General features: G+C 40.5%; 1 protein-coding gene across 1 annotated transcript; it reads left to right on the top strand.

Annotated features, from left to right (window-relative positions):
- The first annotated feature begins 5,362 nt into the window (after window positions 1-5,362).
- NMS (neuromedin S) lies at window positions 5,363-11,076 on the top strand. The gene is made up of 7 exons (XM_030551809.1): window positions 5,363-5,498; window positions 6,703-6,758; window positions 7,448-7,495; window positions 7,960-8,019; window positions 8,112-8,138; window positions 8,230-8,283; window positions 11,032-11,076. The coding sequence occupies exons 1-7, from the start codon at window positions 5,363-5,365 to the stop codon at window positions 11,074-11,076; spliced, it is 426 nt and encodes a 141-aa protein (XP_030407669.1).
- Window positions 11,077-24,985: the final 13,909 nt, after the last annotated feature.

Raw genomic sequence — 24,985 nt, 5'->3', positions numbered from 1 at the left:
ACAGTCCTTGAATTATATCCACCATGCTGGGTGCTTAGGCAAACTCTAGGTCTATGTATCAGCTAAGAGTCTGTCAGGCTTAATGCTGGTAGAATATTATTACAATTAAGTTGCTAAAATTGCAGTAAAATCTGTAGTGTTTTTCACATCTGTACATTTGTGCTACATAACTCATGTGGCTGGGACAGACCCCATAACAACAAGAGCCATTAATCATTGCTGAGTTTTGCTGATAGAGATGGTTACACCCCTTAACGGAGAGAGTGATCAATTAATACCCAGTAAAAATCAACATATCCAGAGGAAACTCCTTGTTAATCAATACAACAGGTAGAAACCAGTTTATGGGACAATGGAGAAGGAGCCACTCTCACCCAAGGATGAGTTACAAAGGGTTACATCATGGACCCTCCTTCCCCTTCACCATTGTATCCATGAGCCCTAGGGTCAGAACAGTCACATGGCCGGGTTTTTGGATAAAAGCTGCCTACTGAAAGGAAACAAGGTTCTTTTTACCAGACTGGATCCTAAGAGGCAAGGACTTTGCCAGGTAAAGGATCCAGAGCTGTCACAACTGCAATAAGCCTCAGAAGCTGAACCTGTAAGTTTTATGAGCTAATAAGCTAAGTTTATGTCTTTGTCTGTATTCTTATCATTGGGCAAATCTCTCTTGCTTCATTTTCGTTTAATTAATAAAGCCTACATAAGTTTATTATAGGATCAGACTGAGCACTGCCTGGGTGGGTAAAGGAGGGAGATCTAAGGAGGAACTGACCTTTAGTATGAGTCTGGTCTTTTTGGAACAGATGAAGTTGGATTTTCTGGGATGTTATGGTAAAAGGTCCTAATATCAGAGGCTCCACTTACTTGGTGCCAAGAGAGAGTGGAGATCCCAAGGGAACTGTTTAAACTCTACACTGAGGCTGGCAAAAGCTTAGGGGGTTAATAAGCAGTGTGGTTAGCTGCCATGTCTAAGAAGCTTGACCCACAGCTGGCACTGGATTAACTTCATTCGTATTGAACAGTCTGCCATCTTGAGATACAATATCAGCGGGCTTTTTTGTTTGGATTAATTTAGTCTTTTCTGTCTAACTTTCATCGCAGAGACCATTTACAAACTGGAAACCAACTCTCATCTTTACTTCTGTCTCAGTCAAATTTCTCCATATTCTTCAATTATTAGTCACAACATGTTTTTGTTCAGAAATCATGGGTGCTGAAATGCTACTGAGACTAGCTATATCCCAAACTTATTGACTCTCACAGATAATTCTTCTGCTTCTCAGCACTTCAACAAAGCTCCTTCTTTCTCTTGTCTGTACATATGCATGTATGTAGCGGAGAATGGGGGAATTATTAACTTGAATCCTCATGCTCTTTCTTTCTCTTAATGCAGGGAGTTCAGGACCTCCAAGCAGGGATTTCATTTGTACAGTAAAATTACATCTCATTAAATTGACTTGGCACTGATAAATCCATTGGTGATGCTGTATATTAAGCTAACACCATTGAAATGAAATATACAGAAGGAGAAAAACAATTCTGGTTTAAGGAAAGAAAATGTGTTAATAATTTGCCCTGTGGTAGGTTTTTTGTGTTCTGTTCTTTAAATACATGCACTCATGCTCCCCCACTCATTATAATACTTCCATTGAGACACTACTATTCTGAGTGTTGTAACTGACGTGTTTAGTAACTAAGCTTATAACTAAGTACCTCATTTTAGCAAGGTACTTAAGTATATGCCTAACTTTAAGCACACGAGTAACCTCATTGACTTCAATGGGCTATTCATGTACTTGAAGTTAGGCAGTGTGTAAGTACTTTGCTGAATTGGGGCTATAGTTAGTTGGCCAAATCAGGAGGTCTAATAGCTGAGATAGTAACTCCTGCCTGAAGAAGAATACAGCACATAGCGTGCACATTGCTTAACAAACAGGAAAATCCAAATGAGTGAAGAATCAGGCCCAGTAACTTTGGGATGGTCCCTAAAACTGAATTATGTTCTACATGACTCAGCTTAGAAGAACATAACATCCATCAAACCGAGTGAGCTCTTAACAGTTTTCTAATTTACAGTTAATTCAGTAGTTAATTGAACACTGATTCCAGAACACAGCTTTACAAAATGCATGTTTCTGTAGCCAAAGAGTGAGCGTGGTTCAAATCCTCCATTACATGACAAGAGAAACACGAGGTGAACAATAACTTTTATTTCTGGCAAAGGAAAAATGTCAAAGGAGAGAGAAGATAATTAATTTGAACATGGACAACGCATCCTTCCACATTTACCAGGCCTGGTTTAGCACTGTGTTACTCCTCTTTCATGCTAGGGTGACTCCATTAAATTGCAATGACATTACACCAGAATAAAACTGGCATAAAGCTCAGACCTTTTCCTCTCAACAGCAACTCCAACCTCATCCTGCTGTGAAAAAAATCTCTTCCTACTTTGCTGACAAGGATTAACAAATCCAAGCAGGCACTTGAATCCAGAATTGTACAGACCCTACCAGAAAAGCAACACACACAGTCTGCAAAAAGAGGTACTAGAATCCAGGGGTGGCAGAACTGGGCTCTGTGTGTGTGGGGAGGGAAACTAGTGTCCCCCTCAATGGGAATATTGGGGGATAGGTCTGTGTTTCCATTCCTCAACAGTTCTGCCCCCACAATGTCTGGCAGAGGTGAGAGCAGATAAGTACCTGGCTATGTTCTCCACGTGTGGGTGTGAGGCAAGGGGGGGGGAATGCAAGCAGAACCCGGAGGAGGCATTGCAGCCATCACTGGCTTGTGGCACAGATGAGATCAAGGTGGCTGCTGTAGACCAGGTAGGACTCCTGGACCAGCTTGGTTCCATCTTCCAGCCACTTCCAGTCCCTGCGGAGACACCTAGCCTTGGGAAGGGGCAGGAGCTTGTGTGCCAGCTGTTCGGGTGGGGCAGGTGATAGGACAAGGAGACTGACCTCTGGGTGGGAGACATCAGTGCTCAGGGCTGTAGGAGTAGCAGTAGGAACTTCCCATCCTGGAGCCAATCCCTCCCTACACAGTCTATAGCTCCCCTTGCTCCCTCTCCTATCCCTCTGTCCCTCCTGCTAGACTCATTGAAAGAAGTGTAGCCTAGCAGCTAGGGTGCTTAACCAGGACTCAGAAGACCTGGGTTCTATTCTTGGTACTATATCTAGCCTGTTGGGTGACCTTGGGAGAGTCATTTCATTTCTCTGTGCTATTAGTGATACTGACATCCTTGGTAACATACTTGGAGAACCAGCACTATTGAAAAGCTAGGCATTCTCATTATTAAGCCATTACCCTCACCTGTGACCTGGACCCATGCCTCTTTCTGGTGGTCAAAGCCATTGAGGAATGTGTTGGCCCAGTGCTATCAGAAACAGACATTCTAACCCCCGCCCCCAGCAGCCATCATGCAGCAATCTTGTCTTTTGTCCTCCAAATAGAACAAAAATCAACACTCTGCCAAAAGCCTCATTCAGTACCATCCAGTCTTGGATCTCCCATTTCTAGTCAAGGTGGTAAAGATGATGATAGGAGACCAACTTCAACAACATTTGACCTCCACTGATATCCCCAGATTCCTTCAAGCCAGGTAACTATACCAAAATAGCGGTGGAGTAGCAAAAGTGCAATAACCTCTCATCACAATGGACAGAGGTGAAACAACTATGTTGAGGCTGCTCATTCTACCACTGGCTTTTACCACAAGGTACTGCTGCCCTGCTTGTGTGTTCCGACAGGAACAGAATCATGCTACTTTGGCTAATCTAATTCCTTTCTCACAGAAAGCAGCTGCTCCTCCTTGCTGTCAGTTCTGGTCTGTGGAGTGTCAATGAACAACCATTGAGGGATATAGTGAGACAATATGGGCTGCAATGCCAGTTATGTATCAAAGACATACTGCTCTTTATGCCTTTCATATCTTGCATAGACAGTGCAGCCTCCCAAACATCTCAAAATATGGCGGACATTGGCGCCTGCATGGTGGAAACTGGAGACTGTTGAAGAGTTGGCTCAAACAACCCAGAAAGGCTGGAAAGGGGAAATGCTTTGAGGAACGGGGCAGCTACACCAGCTGCCCCCTCAATTAAGCACATTTGCTCTCGCAAGAAATGCTTCTTCTTTTGCAACCCACCTCGGCAGCTACAATTGTCCAACATATCAAAAATAATTCAGTCCATGTGCAAATTGGAAGGAACTGGAGAAAAAAATAATTACAGCAGTAGGCCCAAAGCTTTACAACACACTCTCAAAGGAGATCAGAAGGAATATACCTTTGCCATTTTCAGATGACAATGTAAAGCATTTCCCCAAAGAACCAAAGCAGAATAAACCCTGGCAGCACACTTCAAAGTAGAACTCAGTGATTATAGCAGAATAGGATGAAGAATTACATGTCCCTTCTGAACTGATCCCAGCATTTTCTAAAACACATGAAGATACTATGATGTACGGTATTTAGAAATGCTATCCTACAGCTAGACAGAGTAATGGAAAGGAATTCTTATTTCAAGTGATGGCCTACTTAATAAAACTGATAAATAAGACAATAATTGTCTTATATGAAATTTCCCATTCTTTTAAATGCAAAAGCAGACTTTATTTTCCAGGGTGTCATGAGTAGAAATATTTTCCCAGGGATTATTAAATCATAGTGTACAACAGTCTTCTATTTTAAGGATATTTGGCCACTCTCACTTGAAATGCTTCTTTTTGCTTCATATTTCCATATTATTGATAACCTAGGGATTTGAAATGGTTTCAATAAATTCATTCCTAATCATTGGGCTTCCTGGGGTTCCTAATGAACAGTCACTAGATTTAAGTATTGCATCCATAGCTATTTCATGCCTAGTTTTTATGAAATTTTCAAAGTCTTGTTGAAAAAATCAATCAAAGAACTGGAAAATGATTGTAGTTTACTTTTCCTAGCAAACTTTCAGTGAACTCTGATTCTGCAGTAGACAGACCAGTTTGCATGTAAAGATGAGAACATGTTTGTGATGCAGCAGTAATGTAGGTAGTACAGCCTGTTTGCGTGAGAGCAGTTTTCACGTAAAGATGTTTTTATACAGAGAGAGGCAATGAGGATTCTAAACTTCTCCATTCTGTGCTCTTGGAGTCTTGACTAATGGCTGAGGTCGCGTTGCAGAGAGCGTTGATTTGAGAGATATTGCTGCATAAATAAAAGCACAGCATGACACTTATGACTGAGAAAACCAGGCCCATGCAAAGTGCTGATTGGCTCCCTTTGCAATGGGATACAACTTGTTACAAATATACCTCTCCCAGTCTGGGCCAGCCGCCCACAGGCTGAGCATCCTCCCTGCCGTCTGAAGTCTGATGTGAAATGCTCAGGTCCTGGCAGAACAACCAAAGTCTGTCCCCAGCTGGAAGGAACCGGTGGCTGAAAATGAAACAGCATCCTTTCCCCTTCCCTTTGATCTTCGCTCTCTACTGCTTCTGTACTCTACAGTTCACCTCAGGTAAGACCCGATCTATCCCCATAACTGCCTCCTACGTACCCGGTCTATGTGGATAAAGACTAGTCGCTAGAACAGGACTAATACAGAAAGCTTAACTAGTTCCTCTCTCCCTCTCTCACACCCCTGGCTCTGCTTTGCAGTTCGGAGAAACTAGACTCGCTTCAGACTCGGAGAACAGTTGTTCCAAACTAATATGAACCTGCTCTCTAACATGAAGCTCTTCCAAGGAACAGAACGTGCAGGGCTGAAGGCTGCAAATAGTTTAAACAAAGGACATGGCTATTGGTGTCCTTCCTCCCAAACCATCAGCGGCAAAAGACCGGAGGGGTGTTGCAGTTTTTAAGACTAGACAGTGCTCATTTGAAGGGGGCAGGGCAGGAGGGGTCTGGGTGACATGCCCCTTACTTGATGAACCGGGGGACTCTTAGCAGGTGCACAATAGGTGCTTATAAAAGTGACCGGGACAAGTGACTTGAACATGAGAAATGGACATTTTCAATAAGCCCCGAGGGATTGGTGGGCAAAGAGGGAATGAATATAGCCCTGGGACCAGAGCCTCAACTGGAGTGCGGCCGCGTTCAGCGGAGCTACCCCCATTGATACCAGCTGTCAATGGTAAGGGTGGCCAAGAGGCTAAAGCGAGCAGAGAAAGTTTTGGAAGAGAAGGCTGGGGACTGTCTCTTCCGCCGGCGCTTCTGTCCAGGGTGCTGAAGGGCGGCATCTGCTCTCGGCTGCGCGCCCGGGGCATGCACAGACCCCGCTGATGTGCCCGGTGGTGGCACAGAGAACGGGGAGGGGGTCGGCATCACAGCACGTCCTGGGAGCAGTTCGGAGCGTGTGTGTGTACACTCCTGGGGGGCTGCCCATCCCGACGTCCAGATCTGCCCCTGTAATGCACGCCAGGCGGGGGGGGGGGGGTTATTTCTTGCTCTAGGGTTTCACATTGGAAGGATGCTTTTTTTCCCCTCTTTGTTGAAAAATATTCTTTAAAAAAACAAAGCCAAGCACCCCTGCTAAGCCGTCTCTCGGCCTTAGTGTTTTAACCCGGCTTGGGTTCCATTTGTACCCGGGTTGTGGACCCATTATAGCTTTCCTATGGTCTTGGAGAATCCGCGCCCTGAATTTGTACTGGGATAGCTTTCAAATGAAGGGCACAGTCACCCTTTTCGTGGAAATTATATTTGTGGCTGCTTTATCTCAATAGGGTTTCCTCAGCCTGTCGCCGGTTCTATAGATGCTCCAGACGTTCCTAAAAGAGAGGTACGAAACGTTTTCATAACATGGCAGTCATAATCTGGAAGCATGTTCATAACAGTGCAGGGGTCACTGAAACACAGGTGAATTACCATTACGGAATGAGAAACCGAATACACGTGATCATTTTCCGGTTAGCCAGTGGCTAAGGATGCATTATTAAAAACCTTCGTTCCCCATTCTAATCACACGCACATAAACATGCAGAATGGAAGGCTAATAGGGGGTTAATTTGGGAGTGGGTCTAGGGGCTTGCCACCTTTTGTAGGTCATTGACTATGCTGCAATTTTGAGGGAGAAACAAGTTTGGTATCACTTATATGGATTTTACAAAGAGAATAAACAAGCGAATAGGACACTAAACAAATACATTACTAACTAATTTACTTACTATTTCCCTAAGCTAATTGAAAATATAAGACAATGCAATGATCAAATCTAGGTTACAGTTGAGGTTGAATTGATAAATCAATGAATTAACAATAACACGAAATGGGGGAATGTCTACTTGATCACCTCCCGGTTAGTGTATGTCTATAAAGCAACCTTTTGCTGCCCATTTTAACAAAATACACACATTCGGAGTATCCGAGCTGGGAAGGCCTTGATAGAATATTATAAAAGCTACATTTTCTCACGCTAAAATATGGGTTTAAATGTATAACTAATCTTAATGTCTAATCTTTATTTTTAAGCTGGCACTGTGTTTCAGTCAGTGGACAGAACTGTCTAATCAACCCCAGGTAAATTGACGTTATAATTTATTGAACTGACTCTCCTCTTCCAGGCACATTGGCTATCCCATAACAATTAAATTTAGTATCTGAAATGATAAATATAAATGCCTCTTCCATCTCCTCCAAGGTGTTGAATACTCAGCTGTAATGATGTAAATGGTTCTGGCTTATGTCCTATTTTCCCATATTATCATTTAGTGAAATTCAATTGTAAGTATTTGTTTTTAATGCAGCATATGATTATGCTGACATAATTAATATATTAACAACTTTTTCCTGATATAAAAATTACACAATATTTTCTATCTGGTAGCTGCAGAAAAATTTACTCTGGAATAATGCCATTGGCTTCAGTAGAATTACTCCTGATTTAAACTGTTGTGAGATGAAAATCAGGCTTCTTATGTCAAAAGTCAAGTACAAAACATACCATAAATGAATGTATGTTTAAAAAATTATTTTTCTTTTAGATCTCCAGTAAAGTAATGGATCTTTGTAATGCTATTTTTAATAGCATGCAGATAGAGGAGGTAAGATCTAATAATTTTCTTTCCTTGAAGAAAACTTTCCCAGCCTTTTGTCCAACCAAACAGAGTTTGACTATCATCATTATCTTTACTAGGAAAACAACGAGAACATATATAAAAGAGTAAGTATTTTTCCATCTTAGTAATATATGCATATAACTTCAACTCTTAGATGTGATACGACTATATACTAAAATTGCTCTTTTTATGCAGTTTTTATTTCACTACTCCAGAATTCAAGAACCAACATATCCATTTAAAATTGGGGTCAGTATTTTAACATAATCATCACTTTTGCATAGCATAAATATGTGGACAAGATGCTTACTAAGTCTATGATTCAGCAATGTACTTAAGCATATGCCTAACTTTCAGCATGTGAGTAGACTCATTGATTTCAAGGAGGGTGTCTCATATGCTTAAGTACCTCGCTCAGTCATCTATAGAAGTTCAGGCCTATGAGATACTGAGTCGAATTGACTAAGGCCAATGTCAGGATCAGCCTCCAAAGCCATTTTTTCCTAGTGCACCTTTTTGGTTAATGCTAGTTATTAAAGAGATTTACCCACAAAAACTAGAGAGCTCCTCAAATGCTGTTTATATCTGAATGGCTTTAGTCAGAAAAGGATAAAATGCACCATGATTGTGGCGTTTCAGACAATGTTTACTCAGATCATGTGCAATGACTTTAAAATAATTACAGGAAGTGTTTTTAAAAGGTGCATCTCTATCTTTCCTATACTTTGTCAGTTTCTTTATCTTCTAATTCTGAGCACAGTTTTTAAAAATTGGAATAAAAAAGCATTACAATATTTACATTGTATTCTAATGTACAGTCCCTGCCCAAAAACAAAAGCAAAACAAAATAAAAACCAAACAAACACCTTTTAGACCTTGACTGCGTAGTAAATATATTTAATACAATGTTAGCTAAACCACAAACGCACAAAATGCTGATTAGGGGTTTCCCAAAGTCAGCTAGAAATTATGGGTGGAATCCTGATCCCATTGCAGTCAATGGTAGTTTTGCAGTTGACTTCAGTGGATCCAAGATTTCACCCTATCTGATCATTCTTCAGGCCTGGAAGATGACTCATATTGCATCTTTCCAAGCGATGTAACTGACCTTTGCCACATAGCGGTTTGTGGCTACATTTCCAGAATGTGGTCTATTTGGGGCCTTATCCGAAGCTGTAAAAATGGCTCAGAGCCAGCATTAGGTCCAGCTGTGAGGTGTGGAGAAGCAGGGATTCATGTGAACGCTGAACATTTGTCCAGCTTCACAGATCTATTAGGACATGACTCTCTCTGTCTCTGGCCCACCTGAACTTTCCCCAGTACCGTGGAAACTATTGGCTAAATTCAGCCTTAGCATAAAATGCCTTTTCTTATTGAATAGATCCTCCTCTTACATGGTCCTATGAATTTGTGTGGTATCATGTGGATTAGAGTTTAATTAAGGCATTAAGATTAAATTTTAACACAAGGGATGACATCTTTGCCCCACTGAAGTCAATGGCAAAATGCCCAGTATTTCACCCAAAATGTGTAGCGTTTCTTAAAGTTACCCGAAAGAACTGGGTAGAGAGAGATTAGTTTCTCCCTCCAGTCTTTGTGTAAGATTTACAGCTGAAGTTTTCAAAGGAGCCAAAGGGAGCACCCAAATCTCATTGAATTTAGGTCACTGACTCAACTAGACTCCTTTGAAAAATTCAACCTATGATTATTACAAAGCCTTGTTAAGAAGCTCATGTTTTGGAACGATTCTGCACTAAAATAAATTAAGTTGTATTATAAATAAGTCTGATTTTTGAAGCTCCAGGCTATCAAAAACTTTTAGTCAGCGACTATATTTGAATGTTGTGTGTCTAATGGATCTTAATACAAAACTAGTGTTCACAATATCTCTTTGTTGTAGTCTTCCCCTGTGCATCCTTTAATGCGCCTTGCTTCAAAGCTCTCAGAGAAGAACGAAAAGATTCCTTGATCCAGTATGCACTTGTTTCTTCCATAGCATTTTATGGCACTAAAATTTAATTTCAATTATTTTATAAATCATTGTCTCAATGTTTGAACTGTGAATATCTAACAAAAGAAAATCCTCTTGCTTCATATCCTGTCCCGAGCTCTCCTTTTTCCTTCTCTATTTTTTCCTTTTTTAAATTTAAATTCCTTCCCTTCCCTTTTCAACATCATCTCCCCTTTTCTTCCTCTTGCTGTCTGTTCTCCATTATCTGGCCCCTCTCCTCCTTTATTTTTACAGCCATGCTCTTGTCTTCCATTTTACTTACTCATCTTTAAAACATATCCCTGATCATTAAATCCAATCACTGGAGCAGTTGCTGCTGTCACTGATCTCCGCTGATGCTACTAAATGTTTTTTTTTTCCATTTAAGGTCCAGTCAAACTCAGCGGGGCTCTACAAGGAGTTGTCCTTGCAGATCAGATTGAAGAATCAGAGCCTTCACTGACACAGGGCTTGAGCTTGCTGCCGCTGAAGTCAATGGCAAAACTTGCATTGACTTCAGTGGTGCAAGATTGGTCCCATAATGAACTACCTTCTGAACAATAAGTATAGCATGAGCTGAGTTTAGTAGCAACAACCCAGATTGGATTTAAAAAAAAATCAGTGGAAATCTTAAAGACAGGGAACCAACAACATTTCAACAAGGAAAGAAAAATCAATATTACTTTGAAACCTGGTGAATGCTGTTCCTTATGTTCCCTTCAGTTCAGGCATTGCATTGTTCTCAAGAGCTTGACTGTCTAATTTGAATTACAGTGACAAGAATGTATTTACCTTGAAATCAGTTAAAGTAATACTTAAAATAAAGGCAGCAAATTTTGATTTGCTTCTAGATTTCCTATAACTATCTGATTTGTTTTTAAAATTCTCACTTCCAAAAAAAATAAAATAAATGGATTGGAGCAATGTACTTAACCTGTACTGGAGGATTATGAAAATCTCATAAACAGCTGGATATGTTAAAACTGATATGCACTATCAACTTGCAGGAATCACAAATTGCTGCTGCAGAGTTTACAAAGAAGGTACGTTAACTTAATTTAGATTAAAAAAAATCAGAGACCACAGTTGTTCTGAACTAGTTCACATGCTGCTTCTGAGAGATAATCAATCACTTCTAAGTTAGCCTTCAAGCTATTTTCTAAAGCCCATGCAACATCATATTTAATTATGATATTTTAATATAAGTACATCAGACAAAATGGATGGTCCTTGACAATTCCCTCTCGGTATTAATGTTTAATCAGTAGTTCAGGTGAATGGACACTGGGGACTAGCAGTATCTAGTTATTTGCATACCACTGAAGAGGCTCCTGAATTATTGATGGCAATAGCTTTGACAGTGACACAGAGACTTGTCAATATAGCCATACTATAGTTTAAAAATACATGTATTTTTAATGGTTTGTGTTTTATTTTACAGGATAGTGCTGGTACCATGGGACGGCCTTTTTTTCTTTTCAGGGTATCAGATTTGTCTTTTCTCTTTTACAATTTCGAATCATATACAATTTCATATATTCATAGAAAACAATATAAAACTGTTTACATCTAAAAATTGTTGTCTGGTATTCTATAGATGATGCAGTCTAAAGTCATTGCTTGAAAAGCTTAGGGAGCCAAAGTGGTGAGGTGGATAGAATAAAAGGTCTATAAGACTCTGAAATCCTGGGCAATAATGGGTTAAAACTTTCTGTTGCACAGGGGTGACCATTAAAATGTTATCCCTTGAGCTGTTCTACCTAGAGATAGAGTTGTGGGCCAAATGTTTATTTCCTATTAGACTAACTAGTGCAGTGGCACTAAATTCAGCAGACAACATAACCATTAGCAGTGCACTGACCAAATGATCTGATTAATACATTTAGTGCATGACAGAGTAAAAAAAATGGAAATTATGAAAATCATCTGTGGTTAATTTTTTTTCTTATTGTGACTGTTGGATCTTTGCCCAAAGTATCTTGCTGATCCTGTTCTAACTCAAATTCAGCTAGTGACACACTATGTTGACCTGGGCAAAATGTTTTTCACATGCCTCTATCAACACAGCAAGAAAAATCAATTAAAAAGAGGCCCTGACTATAAACGGGCCCTGATTTAGCAGGATACTTAAAAATGTGCCTAGCTTCTAAACAGGTCAGTATTCCAAGTAATGTCAGTGGTATGAGTCACATGATCAGATTTAGGCATATGCTTGTATATCTTGTTGATTGAGGCCAAAATGCTGCATAAAAGATTAATCAGATTCTTCAGCTGTTGGTCCAGAGGCTGACTGAAGATGTTACAGACCATGGGAATTCATCCAACCCATAGATAAGCCCTATTTCCACTCAGGACCCATAACCCAGGTGTGGTAAATTTAGAATAAGATTTTATGGTTTTCCTAAATGCACTATGGGAGTCATCTTTTGCTGCATTTACTTGTCTGACCTCAATATGATTATTTAATTACATTTTCAGCCTAGAAATGGAAGAACTATCGAAGATGGTGGTGAGTAGCCTCTGAAAGGTGATTTTAAAAGGCTTCATTCTATTTACTCAACAAATAATAATCTTTGACAGAGAAAGTGTTATTTAGAAATAATTTGTTACACGCCTAAGCCCCTTCACTGCTAGCTGCTCTGCACAGGGACAGGTGTCTATCTGCACAGAACCACTTGAAGGATTAGGGGGTCTTATGTGTGCACTGTTGACAAACTAATGAAGTTGAATTTTTTTTATAAAGTGGGCTCGTTATAACTTTAATGCTCTGTCAAAGAAGTAGTAATAAAAGCATAAAACATTTCTACCTTTTTCCTGTTCCAAACTTGGAAATACTATTATTTACACAACATCCAAAAGCATGCAAGGTGCTCCACAGAGATAAATATAAAGACAAGATCTCAGTCCTGAAATGCTTATAATCCAAAGCCACCTGATACTACAGCAGAACCCACTAACATGGATCCTTGCACTCATATGGAGTCCCATTGACATTAGGATTGAGACCTAATTTTAGATGAATAACAAACAAACAATAGGAGTGGGTGAGTGAAGAAAGACAATGGGTTATAATAATAGCACATGCTTGCTCAGCTTCAGTGTGTTCACATCTTGATTGTTCTATTAAAGTCACAATTAGATTTTAATGGTAAATTAAACAGATATTTGTCTATAAAGGAAACCATGTGCTCTTTCTCCCTCCTCCATCCTCTCCCAACCCTTCAAAAGAAAAGATCACTATTTCCTGTTTGTGAATTATCTGCTTCCACTGCAACTGGTAATAAGAAAGGATGATGATTAGAATGACAGAAAAAAAAATCTACAAAAAAAATACTTTTGATATTAAACCATTTAAGGAAGAAACAAGCCACGAATACACTACCTGATCAATGGAGAGATTTGGAATGACCATGCCTAGAACAGTGACACTAACTGTGGTTAGTGTAAGAACATGTTTAAACACTTTGGGTGAAATTCACCCAATGCCAGGGCCAACAGAAGGTATATGACAACAAATAAACCCCACCTAAGTGTTATTGTATGGACTAAAGTGTGCCTTGCTGCTGTACCTCCTTTAAGGGCGTCAGTTTTCACCTACTGTGCAGTGTGTCTTCTAAAGGGTCAGCTTAATGGACAGTAAAACAAACACATGCTCCCCAGCCTTCAAGAAGAAGGCCTCCTAGATGGTGGTAGACCTTGGTGATGAAGGAAAAAAGTGTGTAGGGAGGAAGGATTTATAGTGTGGGTGAAAGATCTAGACTCTGGATAGTTATTCAAACTTTTTGAGGTTCATCCACTACTTGCAAGGGCTAAACTTTTGTGCCATTATATTTCTAGCTTTGAGATGGATCTGACATACAGAACTGATTTTTTTCAGCACATCATTTAAGAGCTCAACACAAAGTATAGTCCTAACATATGCTAATTTATTTCAGAATTCCATGGAATATGAAGCTCATGGGTTGACTTAACATCTTGAAGACTTGATTTATACAAAGAAAAAAAATCCTGTTGGACTGTGTGTCTATTGTTTTAAGTGACTCATTTGACTAGAGGCTACTATTCCATAATAAATTTGCAGTCATTAGTTACTTTGTACTTCTTTACATTTTTTCATTGTCAAGTTTTACACACACACTTCTGGTCATTGAGCAGTTATCAGCCTTTTTTATGTTACACTTCTTTATCCGCCTCCAAAATAGAGTTCTTTATTGACAGGAAACCAAATCAAAAATATTAAGATAATATGATGAAGAACCATTCTCAAAATGTTTTCTCTATCATCTTTTTATGTAGGATGACTTCTGTTAGGATTATACATGATCAACATGCCCTTTCTTTGACCATGCAGTGTATTTTGTTTAGGATTTGAGGTACACATTGCTCTAGCCCAAATTGCACAGCACAACAACATTTTCGTAAATGAATGATCTTCTCCAAAATAAGAACAAAAAGTTGATTATGATAACTGATAGGTTCAAATAATCTACTCTGAGTGTCACTGATCAATGACAATTGTTATTGACTGACTGTATCTGACCAATTTGCCAAAATGGAAACTGTGGTCTACCTTTTTCACCCTTCCCCTAGTAAGCATCAGAAAGAATAAATCAGGGATCAAATTATGAGATGTGCTTGTCCCTGTGCCTCAGTGGATCACAGCTGAGAATACCAGATTCAGGATAAACTGCTGAGAAATAGGGCAGACCCACCACAAACTGGTGGTTACTCTATCATTAGACTATACCAAGACAGTAACAAAGGTAAACTTCTGTCTCACCACACTGGTTAACAAGAAGTCAGAGATGCAGTCTCCTAAGGCATCCCAGCCCTTGTCATCATCATAGGTTATTAGGGTTGGAAGGGACCTCAGGAGATCATCTAGTCCAACCCTCTGCTCAAAGTAGGATCAATCCCCAAATGACCCCCTCAAGGATTGAACTCACAACCCTGGATTTAGCAGGCCAATGCTCAAACCAATGAGCTAGCCCTCCAACCAGACACTGGACTATTATGAGTGGTTACTAAAAAACAATTTAATTAAATATAGGGTCCTTTTAATCCCAAGAGATCAGCCACTTAACCAGGTCAATATATAACCCAGATGTTACCCAATAATCACACTACTGCCAGTCCTTTAGTAACTAAAATCTAAAGAGTTAATGTAAAATGCAAGAAGAGAGTTATAAATGGTTAATAGATCATATGCATACAACCATTGCAAAATCCTTATATCAGGTTTGTAGCAGTGATGGAATAGAGTGCTGGCTTGTAAAGTCTCTCTGGTAACTTCCAAAAGATTGGAAGGTCCTCAGTTCATATTCAAAATACCCCTTTTAGTTGTAAAACCACAGAATCAGAGAATCAGGGCAAGAAAGAGGCAAAATGGAGAGCTCTCAGGGGCCTTTTATATCCTCTGCCATGTGCTTGGATATTTACCATCTCTGTTTGTGGAAAGTTATTGGGCTAAGATGGAGTCCAGGATCACGTGAGTATATCACATGTCCTTACATGATTTAATGACTCAGAGGGGCAGTCATTGGCCATATTCTTGCTGATGCAGCTACAAGAAGAGCTTTGTGGAGAATTGATTCTTCTTAATGGCCCATCAATTGTGAATAGGCCATTCACAATGGGCTAGGAAGACTGTATGTAAAGTACCTTCTAGGTGTTACCCCAAGAACAAAATCATTTGAGATACATATATATAGCCAATATTCAAACTTCAGATGTAGAGATGATACATGGATTAAGCCAGCATAATGATATTTGATAGACTAACTTTTTCACTGACACCTTACATGACACACTTTGTATAAGATTTGTTACAATTGTAGAACAATGATACAAAGGGTCATTCTCAATCAGATAGCATCACAGTGCTGAATATCAGAATGTTCCATTGAAGTCATTTTTTTTTCTGTCTGTCCAACCAATACCTGTGGTATTTGTGCCCTGGGAAATAGTCAGAACTAGAGTTGAGATGGACTACAATGCTAGACGAATTGTATGCATAATATTTATGTGGTTCTTGATCATAGTGTATAAGTACTTTCATGGGAAGAAACTATCAGGTATTAAAAGGCTTTTTAATCAAGTAGAGAAAGGTATAACAAGAACCAATAGCTGGAAACTTAAGCCAGACAAATTCAGATTAGAAATGAGGCACACATTTTTAACAGTGAAGGCAACTAACCATTACAACAAACTACCAAGGGAAGTGGTGGAGTCTCAATGTCTTCAAATCTTTGCCTTTCTGAAAAAAACAAAAACAAAACCACATATGCTTTAGCCACACAACTTTTTGAGCTTCATACAGGAGTAATTAAATGAAGTTCCCTGGACCATGTTATATAAGACACCAGACTAGATGATCTAATGCAGCGGTTCCCAAAATGGGGTTTGTGTAGCCCTGGGGGTTCGCAAAGTGTCACAGGGGATTCTCAGGAAAAAATTCCCTAATGGCAGACAGTGCTATTCTTACTGTCCCCAGGCAGCATGGCGCCCCTTGATTTCCAAGAGCTAAGCAGATCAAAGCAAGCATATCTATCACACTGAGGAGATTTAAACTTCAAGATTCCTTATAAGAAATGGAAAGAGAGATGGATTTTTTTTTGCTGTTTTAAAAATTAAATAGGCAACTAGTATTGTTAAAATGATTATGAAAAACAAGTTTAAGCTTTGTTGTAACGTGCGTTGTTTGCCTGGACTGCTCAAGACCTGAATGCTTGTGTACAAGGAACTCTTTGAGTCGGCTTCTTAAATACCTTCATGCTGTTTCACATCTGATACTCGATGAAACATAGGAGCCTTGTCTTATATAACAGGCTTATTCAAAGTGATACAAGCTACGAAAGTGAGATCTTGGAAGAGTGTTGCCATTTTCATAATGTAATAAAAATACTGTCATGATAAATAATAATTAATAATACTGTCATAAAAACAAATTTTATATTTCCAAGATCACTGCTTTTATAATCAGGTAAAGGAAAAAATCCCTGGAAATATTAATTTTAGGAGAGGGGTCGGGAGACTTGACATTTTAGTGAAAGAGGTTCACGGGTTGTTAAAGTTTGGGAACCACTGATCTAATGATTCCTTCTGGCCCCAAATCAAACTGATTGTTGACAAATGCATGGTAATTCACATTTGAAAGAATAATTTGAGCTCTAAATTAAATTTAACCACCCAAGGAAAATTTCTGTGGACTGCTCAGTGAAAACCTTTTTCTCTCTGAACAGTGACAATCAAAAAAAGAAAATATACTAAAGGAAATGTGAGGAGAGAAAACAACACTAAAAATATTAAAATGCAATGACATAAATCAATAAAAGGGCTTTAGACTCTTGTGATCAAAATGATCAGAAACATAGAAAGATTTCTGTAGGGAGACAGACTGAAAACACTGGTCCTCTTTTGGTAAGAGAAGAGACAAATAAGAAGGGAGATGATAGAAGTATAGAAAAATAATGAATGGTGGAGAGATAATAAATTTGGTGTTCCTATTTATGGGCACATAAGAAGAGAACAAATGGAGACATTTGATTGAATTGAGTGGCACCACATTTAAGAAAGTAAAAATACATTATTTTTATACAATACCTAATTAACCTGTGTAATTCACTGCCAGAGACCTAGAGGCCATGAATTTAGTAGCATTACATTATATTAGATATTTATGATGAGAACATCAACTCTTACATTCAATAGATTCAAGATATAGGAACAATAACTCATGCTTCAAGTTATGCACAAACCACTAACTGGCAGAAGTTAGGAAGAAAATTCTCTTATGGCCAGGTTATTCCATATTTGTTCACTATGGAATTACTTGCACCTTCATCTTAAGCGCCTGGTACATAGACTAGGTACTGGACTAGAAGTATCAGAGCTGGTATGGCAATTCCTAGGTTCCAAACAAGCATGTTTTTAAAAAAGGTCTGCCCACGTTATCCTTTCATGTATTTATATTGATCAAGACATTCAACAAACAAACAATCAATTAAAATTTTTCAGCACTGCATCTTTGCTAGATTAGCAAAATCCATTATGTTGCTGCACCTGACTAAATACTAGAAAACATGATTTTTAACATTTAGCATTTATACAGTGTACTACATTTTCAAACATTAACTTATTAATGCCCTAAACAGAGCCCACAGTAAGGTAAACTCTCCCTGACTTTAGTGAGAGTGTGACTGCTGAACTCTTGGCTAATTCCTGGTTCAGTTCCCCCAGTGTATCACCAGGCTTGAGCTAAAGGGCCAAGTCTTTGTATTTGGAGATTGTAACAAGTCATCTCCTCTGCAGATTGGCCCAAAGTGGAACCAGTAAAATACACTCACCAATGGATGACAAGAGCAACACTGGGCCCATAGGATGCTACTCACAAGCCATCCAGTAAAAAAACCCCAAATCTTTAGCTACTGTAGGTCACTTTCTTCAGTCTCCACATGCTGCAGTGAAACACTCTCATTCATGATCATGATTCTTTTACATTCCCTTTTCTCCATTTGTAATTCATGTGTAGAACTGAAAAATGTTCTGCTTAAAGTTTGTCCTGAAGTCCTTTCCCAGGCAAGAATCCCTGTCTGATTAGGCCCTGTTTCAGCAAACATGGGCTTAAGTGCTTTGCTGAACTGGGGCAATCATCAGTTAAGGACATAACCAAACAAACATTAAAAAGTAACAACGATTGGTCAAAAAAAACCAGTTGAAACTTTTTCAATGGATAATTGGTTTTGCATTAAAACTGCCCACTTTCAGTTAAAATTGTCAATGTTTTGTTTAAAAAATTAAAGGAAAAAAGGCCCCCAAACTGAAATATTTTGATTGGGATATGCTGCTGTGGTACCTAATGGGAGCTGTAGTCGGACTGCTTATAGACTCATAGACTCATAGACTCTAGGACTGGAAGGGACCTCAAGAGGTCATCGAGTCCAGTCCCCTGCCCTCATGGCAGGACCAAATACTGTCTAGACCATCCCTAATAGAGATTTATCTAACCTACTCTTAAATATCTCCAGAGATGGAGATTCCACAACTTCCCTAGGCAATCTATTCCACTGTTTAACTATCCTGACAGTTAGGAACTTTTTCCTAATGTCTAACCTGAATCTTCCTTGCTGCAGTTTAAGTCCATTGCTTCTTGTTCTATCATTGGAGGCTAAGGTGAACAAGTTTTCTCCCTCCTCCTGATGACACCCTTTTAGATACCTGAAAACTGCTATCATGTCCCCTCTCAGTCTTCTCTTTTCCAAACTAAACAAACCCAATTCCTTCAGCCTTCCTTCATAGGTCATGTTCTCAAGACCTTTAATCATTCTTGTTGCTCTTCTCTGGACCCTCTCCACTTTTTCCACATCTTTCTTGAAATGCGGTGCCCAGAACTGGACACAATACTCCAGCTGAGGCCTAACCAGCGCAGAGTAAAGCGGAAGAATGACTTCTCGTGTCTTGTTTACAACACACCTGTTAATGCATCCCAGAATCATGTTTGCTTTTTTTGCAACAGTATCACACTGTTGACTCATATTAAGCTTGTGGTCTACTATGACCCCTAGATCTCTTTCTGCCATACTCCTTCCTAGACAGTCTCCTCCCATTCTGTATGTGTGAAACTGATTGTTCCTTCCTAGGTGGAGCACTTTGCATTTATCTTTATTGAACTTCATCCTGTTTACCTCAGACCATTTCTCCAATTTGTCCAGATCATTTTGAATTTTGACCCTGTCCTCCAAAGCAGTTGCAATCCCTCCCAGTTTGGTATCGTCCGCAAACTTAATAAGCGTACTTTCTATGCCAACATCTAAATCGTTGATGAAGATATTGAACAGAGCCGGTCCCAAAACAGACCCCTGCGGAACCCCACTTGTTATACCTTTCCAGCAGGATTGGGAGCCTCTCTGAGTACGGTTATCCAGCCAGTTATGCACCCACCTTATAGTAGCCCCTTCTAAATTGTACTTTCCTAGTTTATCTATAAGAATATCATGCGAGACCGTATCAAATGCCTTACTAAAGTCTAGGTATACCACATCCACCCCTTCTCCCTTATCCACAAGGCTCGTTATCCTATCAAAGAATGTTATCAGATTAGTTTGACACGATTTGTTCTTTACAAATCCATGCTGGCTATTCCCTATCACCTTACCACCTTCCAAGTGTTTGCAGATGATTTCTTTAATTACCTGCTCCATTATCTTCCCTGGCACAGAAGTTAAACTAACTGGTCTGTAGTTTCCTGGGTTGTTTTTATTTCCCTTTTTATAGATGGGCACTATATTTGCCCCCTTCCAGTCTTCTGGAATCTCCCCCGTCTCCCATGATTTCCCAAAGATAATAGCTAGAGGCTCAGATACCTCCTCTATTAACTCCTTGAGTCCCCATCTTCCTCTGTGGGCTAGGATCTTTAGCTGAACTATATCTCCCATAATGTACCATGGCCAGGAACTCCCATGGTGCACCTCCTCCTCTAAGAAAGGAGACTGGGGGACATCATGGGAGACACAGTCTGATCAGGAGTCCAGTCTAAAAAGGAAAATGGGACCATAAGGCACTGCAGAACCAAAATTTTTCACAGGCTTGTAACTTGGCCAAATATGATCGGCTTTTTCATGGGGATAGCAAATGATGCATCCCTGGAATAAAGGTCTCCCCCCACCCCGCCAAATTTTAACTTCTCTGCTTCAAAGCACAGAGGCACAAGAGTTTCTCAAAAGAAAAGATCCCCAGAATTTTTAAACATGAGCAAATCAGTGTTTTCTTTTTCCTAGCCTCATTTTCATTTACAGTTGAATTGTTATAGCTGAAATTTAAAAAAATAGAAAATAGCCTTAGTCAGACACTCAGCTTGGAAAATTTCAGCCCACGCAGAGTATGGCAAAGTTATATACAACTGAAAACAGGGTTTTATAATGAGAAATTTCAAGCAACTTTAATAAAATTATATGCTACCAGTTCCACCTATAATATAGGACTCAGATCTCAGAAGGCTTGATAAGTTAAAATCATCTTCTTGAATTGCACCCAGCAACAAAGCCACTGCAGCCTATGCAGCATATCTGTGAGCAACAATACATGCCAAAGTAAGCCATAATGGTGCACTGCCATACTTCAGGTGCACTGCAGGCTGATAGGCACAAGACCAAGAGCTTAGTGGTACTGAAACCCACCGGTGAATGTGTGCTACAAATTGTCGTGGGGCAAGTACACCCCATCCCCCTTCTGGGGTGGGATAGGGGCATGGTAGCCCCACAGTTAAGTTTGCCTGTCTACCCTCAGCATCGGGGCAGTGGAGCCTAGTGGGCAAAAGTCACCCTTCAAGGTAGGACTATCGGGCCTGGTGGCCAAATTCAATTATCTGCCATCTCTCTCAGGGCTGTGACGCCCAACAGACAGAGTCAATATGGCTGCCCTTCTCTGCAGGGCTGTGTGGCCTGGTGGCCAGTCAGGGAAGTGAGCTAGGGGTCGGTGGCAGATGGGGTAGGGGAACCCAGGCCCTCCCTGCTCCACCGGGTCCCAGCCCAGGGCCCTGGCAGTGGCAAGTGTGCTTGCCACTGAGTAAGCAGGGCTCTGACCAAAACACATTGATGCCACCTAGCACAACCACTAGTCCCCCTGGGCTACTTCCTACCCTGTCTCTGATGCAGTGGTCTGGGCATCTCCAGGCTCCTCAGCATGTACAGCTCCCAGAGGCTTCAATCTTCCTTTGGCATCTGCAGGTGCTGGTACCTGCCTTGGTCTCAGCACCTCTAGCTTCTGCAGTCTGGGATTTCTGCAGCTTGTGGCTGGAGACTACAAGGTGGGTCTTTTCTTCTCTGCAGTCAGACCAGATTGAGCTGAGTCACTCCCTTTTATACTAGTGCTCCAGTTGGAACATGCTAAGCAGGGATGAGGGGGCATGGCTTCCTCTGCCCATAGTGTGCGGTCAACCCCTTCTTGACCAGTGTGGGGCAAGTACACCTCACCACACAAGTCCTGCTACAATCCCCAAAAGGGGCAATATCTCTGCATGACAGATACCTTCCAGTGTTTATTGCTGTTTTAAAATACCTTATACTGATATTAGAAAAGAAATAGATTGAATACTTTTTAAAATCTTTATGTCACTAAATAAAGTTTTAGAAAGAAAATGCCAATAAAACATACTCCTCAACTCTGAATGACTATTTGGGGTTTAGCTCAGATTTCCTCATATCTGGATAAAAGTGATCTTCACTTCCTCCCGCCATCTCTTTCCATCCAAGTGTGTTTTCCCTGTTTTCTGGGAGGATTTTTAGCTCAAAATGTAACCGTAAAAATTATTTAATCTTATTATAGGCTCCATGGGACAGTAACTGTGTCTTCTTCTGTGTCTTGTACAGTGCAAAGCACAAACATCAGTGCTGAACAGTAAATAATACAATCTTTCTAATGTAACTGTTAGACAGGGAGGAAAGAATCAGAGGACCCTTATTATGACTTAGCTGCCATGCTCAGAAAGTGTCACTTATCAGAAAGAAAATTGTAAAAGCTGAAGGAAGACTCACTCTCTGCATGTTCCCAGGTAGCTCAGAGTGGTGTTTCAATTGCTCAAATGAGGGCATGGTAAGGTATTCATCTCTTTGCAAAGTCATTCCTTCCATGCATACTGGAAAGGAAGGAGAAGTCTGCCAGCATTCTTCTGGAAGACACCAGCCTTTGCCTAGAACAGGGGCAGGTTTTACTTTGGATATTATTTACAGCAATTCTCAACTTTGTATCACCAATATGCCACAGTGATGGACTCTATAGAAATGCTCATAGAGAAATAGGACATAAGCCTGATCTACCATTGGTGTTACACCAGTTTTACTCCATTGATCTCAGTGGAGTTACTCCTGATTCACAGCAGCTCAGTGAAGGCAGAATCAGGGCCATACATCAAACAGAGGGAAGAGAGTCAGAAGAGTAAAGGGGAAAATACATTTAGTGCAGCTGAATGGCTCTATGAGCTGCAGATTTGCAAAGTGAGTGAGATAAAGTTTTGTAGCAACTAAGCTAAAGCGATTAGGTCTCAACTGAGTTAGTAAATGAGTCATGATAATTCCACTGGAGGAGATCTGAAAGGAAAAAAACAAAATGTATAACAAGGAGCAATAAGAAAGCTGGGAGGTGGTGGGACTGTGACATATGACAGATGCTTAATTCTTTCTCAACAGATGTATAAATGAGCCATGTTTGACTTCTCCAGGAGCAGTATGTACCATTCTCAATGAACTTGGCTAGCATAGAATAATTTAAGCCTCATCAAGTAACCACATGATGTTGAAAGGGACAGTGAAGCACAAAAAATCAGTTTGATAGTTCAACAAGCTGTCTGAGCTTTATCACAGATGTTTCTGAAAAACTTCAATAGTAGAACTACAATACTGGGCAAAAATCAGCAGTTACTTGGCTACTTGAGGCACCTCAGTGCTTCTCTTCACATGCTTCCCTCATTCCTACATAGACAGGACCCTGGATTCAGTTGCTATCTGGAAAGAACTTGATGAAAAAGCTTTGGACATTTCTCCTTCATTATGATCCAGAGGAAGGAAAGCTGTTTCCAACTTATTAGCTTGCTTTTCTCGTAGCAGCATTCCATGTAATGAAAAGTAAACCCTTTAGACTTACTACCACTTTATTATGAATTATTATTAGTACACCTATACCTCGATATAATGTGACCTGATAAAACACAAATTCGGATATAACACAGTACAGCAGTGCTCCGGGGAGAGGGGGCGGGGTGGGGTGGGCTGCACACTCCGGTGGATCAAAGCAAGTTCGATATAACGCGGTTTCACCTATAACACAGTAAGATTTTTTGGCTCCCGAGGACAGCGTTATATCGGGGTAGAGGTGTAGTAGAAATATTAACATAACATCTAGGAGCCCTAGTATTGGACCAGGACCCCATCATGCTAGGAACTGTAAAAATGCAGAACAAAAAGACAGTCCCTACTGCAAAGGGCTTACAATCAAAGACAAGAGATGGACAGGCCAACAGGGGAGCACCAGGAAATAATGAGACAATATTGGTCAGTATGACAGGGGCTCTGCACACCAGCTGCCTAACTGGTGTCAAATTTTTGTAGGTCTCACAGCAAAAGGTGGGTTTAAGCAGGATTTTGTAGGTGAATAATGACGCAGCTTTGCAGATGTGTACAGGAAGCACTGTTGTGCTCTTTGGTTCTACAAAATGTACCCCTAGCGTGAGGGGGCAAAGCAAGGGCAGGAAGAGGTGGAGTGGGGGCAGGGCCTTGAGGGAAGAGGCCAAGTGGGAGCAGAGGCTTGGGGCAGAGAGGAGGTGGAGCGTGGGTGGGGACTTGGGGTGATGAGGCCAAACAGGGGCAGGACCTTGGGGTTAAGCAGGGGGTGTGGCCAGGAGCCAGTGGCCCCCTCCCCTTCTAGGGAACTTCCGGCACTCATGCCCAGCCTCCCCAAATGCAAGAGTCATGTGCTGCCTATGGCTGACAACTGGATATCCACAATGAGATGTCAGAGAGCCAGGCTGAGATTTTTAGTTTGGACAGAAGGAGACAAGTCTGGAGTAGAGCAGTAGATCTGTGAGGCATCAGCATAGAGATGGTAGTTGAATTTGTGTTAGTGGATGAGATTACCCAGAGATAAGGTGTAGAGGGAGAAAGGAAGGGAACCAAGGACAAAGCCCCTTGGGACCCCACTAAAAGCTGGTGGGCGGATGAAGAGGCTGCTCCAGAGGACAGGCTGTAAGAATGATTAGAGAGGTAGGAAGAGAAACAGGAGAGAACAAAACCATGGAAACCAAGAGAGGATAAGATTTCAAGAAGAGCATGATTGACTGTGCCAAAGGGGCTGACACTCAAGGAGGATGAGAGAGGAGTACTGTCTCTGATCTTTAGCTAGGAAGAGATCAGTAGAGATTATGGCAAGAGCTGTTTCAGTGGAGTGCAATCGACAGAAGCCATATTGGAGAGA

Source organism: Gopherus evgoodei, chromosome 1 (assembly GCF_007399415.2).
Source record: "Gopherus evgoodei ecotype Sinaloan lineage chromosome 1, rGopEvg1_v1.p, whole genome shotgun sequence".
In the NCBI taxonomy this organism is placed as follows: Eukaryota; Metazoa; Chordata; order Testudines; family Testudinidae; genus Gopherus; species Gopherus evgoodei.
The sequence above is the reverse complement of the archived record's forward strand: the minus strand, read 5'-3'. Positions and strand labels throughout refer to the sequence as shown.

Excerpts from the sequence above, each read along its gene's own strand:
- NMS (XM_030551809.1), top strand. The coding sequence starts at position 5,363 with ATGCTCAGGTCCTGGCAGAACAACCAAAGTCTGTCCCCAGCTGGAAGG. Across the intron at positions 6,759-7,447 it reads CAGACGTTCCTAAAAGAGAG|CTGGCACTGTGTTTCAGTCA; the intron begins GTACGAAACGTT and ends TTTATTTTTAAG. Across the intron at positions 8,284-11,031 it reads CATATCCATTTAAAATTGGG|GAATCACAAATTGCTGCTGC; the intron begins GTCAGTATTTTA and ends ATCAACTTGCAG.